The sequence below is a fragment of the Notolabrus celidotus genome, chromosome 1, assembly GCF_009762535.1.
Source record: "Notolabrus celidotus isolate fNotCel1 chromosome 1, fNotCel1.pri, whole genome shotgun sequence".
NCBI classification, from domain to species: Eukaryota; Metazoa; Chordata; class Actinopteri; order Labriformes; family Labridae; genus Notolabrus; species Notolabrus celidotus.
In genome coordinates this window covers 6,378,227-6,384,226 of record NC_048272.1, presented here as the reverse complement: position 1 = coordinate 6,384,226, position 6,000 = coordinate 6,378,227, and the positions used below count along the sequence as shown (strand labels likewise).

The 6,000-nt window shown below is 39.0% G+C and overlaps 1 protein-coding gene across 1 annotated transcript in view; it reads right to left on the bottom strand.

Annotated features, from left to right (window-relative positions):
• Positions 1-795: 795 nt before the first annotated feature.
• Positions 796-6,000, bottom strand: part of grm2a (glutamate receptor, metabotropic 2a) — a 38,527-nt gene continuing 33,322 nt past the window's right edge. Inside the window, exons 6-7 of the mRNA XM_034706789.1 lie at positions 1,578-1,755; positions 796-1,294 (exon numbers count right to left, since the gene is read on the bottom strand). Of these exons, the coding sequence (XP_034562680.1) occupies positions 1,221-1,294; positions 1,578-1,755 (252 nt within the window). The 3' untranslated portion in view covers positions 796-1,220. The remainder of the gene's footprint in view (positions 1,295-1,577; positions 1,756-6,000) is intronic.

Sequence of the window (6,000 nt, the reverse complement as noted above, 5' to 3'; positions counted from 1 at the left end):
TAACGTGATAATCACTAATTAATAATCCTCTGCATATTAGTAAATTGCTTAATTTAATAGAGCTCCCTTTTTAATCTTTTCACAAAAGTTCATAAAGAAGTTCTGATTGTTACAGCAATAAGATACTGTTTGGCAATGCTGTACTTAGCTATAACAGATAACTATTTAACAGTGGTCACGGAGCCAATATAATAAAGTCATACAGGGTTCTTATCTGTCCACCGCTTCTGCAAGTACAGTTTTTCCATTAAACCTACATCAAAAAATTTGGACACAAGATGGCACTGTTAAATCACATGTACTGCACAGCTCTGCTTGTATTCACAAGGGTACAGGCTGCAGTGTATATTAAGAGGACAGCTTTAGTGGATTTTATCTCATATCAGCAGATGATGATATTTGTGCTGGTTATATTCATGGGGAGACTGTTTGGTCTTGGCAGATGGTGTAGATTCACGCTGATAAATATCCGACAGCTCATGTTTAAAACCAAGTCAAGGTTCAATTTGCATTAGCATTGGCATATAACTTCGGTGGTCGAGGCACCTGATAGCACTTCTGCTTTAGAAGTCATAGGTTTGGACCCAGGTGATTGAACAAGGTGTCGACTATGTTGTCTATGAGCTTGAAATGCACAATTTGCAGTAAATTTAGCATGATATGCACAGCATACATATGACCGCATATTTGACAGATCTGCAAGGGCTGGGACTGCAATGAACATGTCTCAGTGTTAAAATAGTCAAGCTAAGATATTCTTGGTTTTGAAACATTTTTAAATAAAGGCTACCATCATCTACAATATTCATCTTTTATTGTCTGCAAAGAAATTGTCAGACTACAAGTCATCTTAGTATTAATAGAAAACACATTTTATTTACATAAATTACAATAGAGCACAAACTGGTTCACCAAAATCTACATTAAAAACGTCTTGTATATATTACATTTAACAGATTTACTATATTTTACTCCATTGTTGCAAGTAGAATCTTCAATAAAAACAAGGGCTATATAAGAATTGATCGGCATCTCATTTAAAATCGCTACGAGCCAAAGAACAAAATAAAATAATTGGGACATTGTAATCACAGCACTTTGAGGACAAGAAAGTCAGGACGATCGTCTGTGTGACCTCTTTAATATCTGAGACACCTGGTTCATGACTAGTGATTATATAACTCTGTTTACAATGCTTGGCAAAGGAACTCATCTAATCTTCACAAGGACGATGTTGTAGAGTCCACCACCTCTCGCCCATTACACACTGTTGGAACAACATTGGAGGCTGATGCTGCAAAACAAACAAAAACTGTTATTTTTGATTGCACAAACAACAGAATGCTACTTGGGACACATGGCTGTTCCATTCATTTTCAGTGATATACTACACTAACAGCCCAGAGGGGTTTACCTAAACTGAACCATGCATGATTGTTTAAGATCTTGCTGTATCATAAAATAATATAGAACCTTTGATAATGGATCTACCCCACATTTCAGTTATGCAATGAGCAACATGTTTCTGTTTTTGGCTGAGAGTTTTATTTAGAATAATGTCGTACATCAGGTGTTACCTTGAGAGAAACTGGAACCTGGGCCGGTGGTGACGCTGAAGCGAGTGGTAGCCACTCTGAGGGTGCAGACATTCTTCTGAGGCTGGAACAGGATGATGTGGACCTTTGGAGCAAAAAGGCAGCCCAACACCACCGACCCACTCAGACTAACGGAGATGCACATGGTGGTGGTTTGCACCTGGAGGGAAGAGGAGCGAGAGGTGAGAAATCCATTCAAGGGAATCAAGTGTTCACTAAGTGCTCTTAGTCCCACATCTGCTTAAATTTTTGGACATTTTTAAAGATGTTCTGTGATATTAGTTGTTTTTTTTATACTGTTGGTATTGTAATGTATTTAAACGTTACAGAAAAAAGCTTACAAGATAAGATCATTTCCAGTTTATAAAGACCCAACGTGAAGTTCAGACCAGTAACAAAGGTAATGTCTTTCAAATGTTTGTTCATCTTTAGAGCTAATATGGTTCAAACCACCAAGTATTAAATTAACTTTGTTAGAATGGAATCATCCAAGCATAAGAATTTGGCTTAGTTGAGCACACTTTTGATGTCAGAAAATAAATATTTAATACATATTTCATAACTCAAAATCAAAGCAAGGTGCAACAGAGGAGGAAGAAGAAAGCTGGGGCTGCTGAAGAGAGGTGTTAAGCAGAGTGTTTATTTCTCTGTCAGTCAACTACTTAACCCTGCTCCTTTCCCCCATCACACTGCCCACATCTTGCTATGTGTCATCCACCCTCTCTTTTATTTCCAATTTCTTCCCCTCTGATTTCGTTTTGTTTTTCCTGGAAGACAGGATACAGCCCAGCATCATGCAGTGTGTGGCAGGTGCGTCCCATTTTCACAAGGCCCAGTAGGTGTCTGTTATCACTCTGAATGCTAATGTTCGCATTAAAGTAATGTGGGCACAAAGTATTTTGATGTGCACACCATCCTGCAATAAATAGACTACAGTACAACAGATAACAAACGAATACATATTATATGTTAATTGCAAATTAACAGCATTGATCACTTAGAGCCCCAGTGAGGAGATTTTAATCGGTTGTGAAACAGATTGAAATTAATATTGATGCCTCTTTATGACAAAATAAAAAATGAAAAAAAGTGAAGGATCTGTATCTTTGCCAACAGGAGGCGGTATAATTGACACAATCAGAACTTTAAGCTTTTAAGGGATGTATCTTTATTTTTATGTGGGGTTGTATGAGTTATATAGTAAATGTACTAGCAACAGTGGATGCCAGTCTGCTTGGCCCATTCAATGAGACACTTCCCTGAGAAACAGCACACAAGCAAGGCTACGGTTTTTCTGCAGACGGGGCCGGTTCTGCCACGTAATTTAGCTAGTTTTGAGAAACTCCAACCCAAGCACTCATCTCAGTTTATGTGTACGCTCCACTGGGAATTTTTTCAGCACTTCACTTTGCCACCACCAGAGAGCCCATTTTATTTTGCACTGTCTAAAGATGCAACAAAGATTTGCTCTTCCGCCTGCAGCAGATGTAAAACAGCACAGTAAACCTATGGCATCTCATTGCACAGCCCGGTTTGGTAGTATTTTGATTGACTAAAACATAGGCATATGGACATTAACCTGCAAAGAGGACTGAAGACAAGTGGTACTAGCTCTCCTAACGTTAGCCACACTCAGAAAAGCATTGTTAACAGGCAGACACTGCAATCACATGTTTAGCCATGCAGTGCTCAATTTGTCTGCTTTCTGAGCGTTTTCTCACCTTTAGAATGGCCGGTTAGTTGGAATTTAAGTTCCTGTTGAACCAACCAGTGAATACAGCCTCATGCCACCTCTGAAATACAGCACAAACACTGACATGCTTGGGGTCTGGTTAAAATCATAAAATTGATCCATGTATTGCTAGCCTGTATATTTGGATACATGGACTACGAGGACATACAGAACAGAGGCTAAATTTCCTTTTTCAACTGCATAAATATAACTGTAGTTTAAAGAAAGCTGGGCACAGTAATGCATAGGAATGACCTGTTAAGTGGTTTTAATAATTCACAAGATGTTGCTTCGGAAGAGCAGAGGACAAGGAACCTGTCTTTGCAGATATATATAATGTCCAGATGTTTTCTGCTGAAGTGCGGAGAACAGGATGTAGAGCATGCCCACTTTAGTTTCTCCTTTTTCCATTCACTGTGGATTTTTCTGTTTGGATTTGAATGTATTAGTTTGTTTCAGGAATATAGCACTGTTCATTCAGATATAAATAATGTCTACTGTGTTTAGGGAGCTTTATTCCTCCAGAGAGCCTCGCAATGATGAGATGAGATTCCTCATTTTATTGGGTTTTATGCTGTAGGTTTATTGAAGAGCTTTATTGGAACCAGCCACAGACCACTTTTGGTAGGTTGGCTGAAACAATGATTGGACAAAATGTTTGAAAATGTATTGATGAAGACAACTGTGTGGGATGTTTACATTTCATAAGTGGAACTGTGCTTTTAATTTCCTTCATTTTCAACCAACGGTTCAATAGTTAAAAACATTAGGTCATTTAGTATAAGTTGTTAGAAATACATCTGTTGCATGTGACAAAGACAGCCAAATCTGGCCCTTACTGTTTTTCCAATCTAGATTGCACACAGCTGTTAATGTATTTCTTCCACTCATGCTGCATAACAGATTTGTTTCTTCATGTGTGTCCTTCCAGGAAGGCTAAATTCTGAAGAGAGGAACATTGTGGTTTATCTCTAACATTTATTTTGTCCTGTAGGATGTAGCACAATCAATTCACGAATATTACCCAGCTGCCATTTTCCTCCGACATCATTCTCAGGGTGGGAATCCAATAAATTCTTAATGTTGTGTTCAAGCTTGCAAGATGTACAAAAATAGGTAATCATCATACCACCTCTCCATTTAGCTGCAACTGAAAATAACAATGGATGCTGGTTCAACAGAGAGATGTGTATTCAGAGAAAACATATTTGATATTCTATTAGCTTCAGACAATAACATTGTTGGAATTCAACCACTTTATTACTACTATAAAGTGATCCATGATTTGATAGGAAAGTTCTATTGTTTTTTTGTCTTTCAATCCAAATTAAATGTGTTCAAAACAGCGTTTTAATGTTTCAGAATTGTTTCATACCTTTCCTATCATTTTGTGTAACACTATCAGACTGTAGCTCTAGCTCAGTAGTTGTTGAGTACAAATATTAGCTGTTAATGGTAGTTAAAGGGTGAAATGCGTTGTTAAATATGGACTGATTTCCCTGTGCATTTTCGGTTTCCATTATCTTTGAAGTGGCCCAGGTTCATATGAGCTAAATCCTTGATCACAGCAGAGCAACATTACCACTCCTTAGGGTCTAGTCTAAGAGGAAGGCCAATCAAGTCTATACTTCAGCAATCTCGAGTCAAAACCACATGATGTTAAAGGGAAATGTTATTGTAAAATGAGGGGCAGCGATTGTAAGAATACTGTCTGCAGCCTTTAGTGTGTTCACAGAATTGCTGTGACTTTTGAGTGCAGGGCTGTTTAATCAGTTATATTTCCTGCTCAGAGGGGATGACCGGCACTGGCATGTGAGGAGAGCCTGCTCCCTCAGGGTGGAGAGAACATCTTTAATATTTCATATGATAATCAAATGTGTTATTCATGGCTCACTAGACTGTATTTAGTTTAAGTTAACATTTTATGACGGACTAACATAAAGTCTGTATTTGTTATTCAGCTGGAGGTTTGCATCTGGCTGTGACAACAATTTGAGAAGTGGTGTAAAACTAGGAGAACAGTAGTAATATGTCCCCGTCAGTGAAAAACTAGAGACAACGTGCCAACTAAGTTGCTTCAGTAATTATTTATGGGTCAAAGGGGAGTTTTGTGTCTATCTGATAGGCCCGTGCTGGCTGTGAATTGCTCATGTTGCCTAGGGGGCCTGGAGGAAGAGTTCCTCTGGGCTTCACTGGAGTCCCAGGACAGAGGGCACAGCTGGGACTCAGCATCCCAGTGAATCACGCTCCATTCAACACAGGGATGCACAGGGGCGCTCAGGGATGTTCAGGGACATGCTGGGACGTTCAGTTCTCTCCAGCCTTCTCAATGTATCTTCACATGCAGCTGTGTCAGAAGATACCCATCTCTGTCTCTCTACTGCATCTTTCTCTCTACTGGTTGTTCAAATCCCAAATAAATCCAACTACTTCAGGCAACCTTTCTCTGAAGTTTATCAATTCATTGTATAACCAAGTCTCTACAGATGACCATCAGCAGTCATACAAGATGCAGGGTAGAACTCTAATGCCATTTCTTAAAAGGCTGTGTCAAATACTTGATTCTGATTGGTCAAACCCCATAATAACAGTGTTGTCCTCAACCACAAAAGGGAGAGCAAGATCACGTGTCATATCAAATAAATCCAAGGGGAGAAGTGCGGCACATGTGAT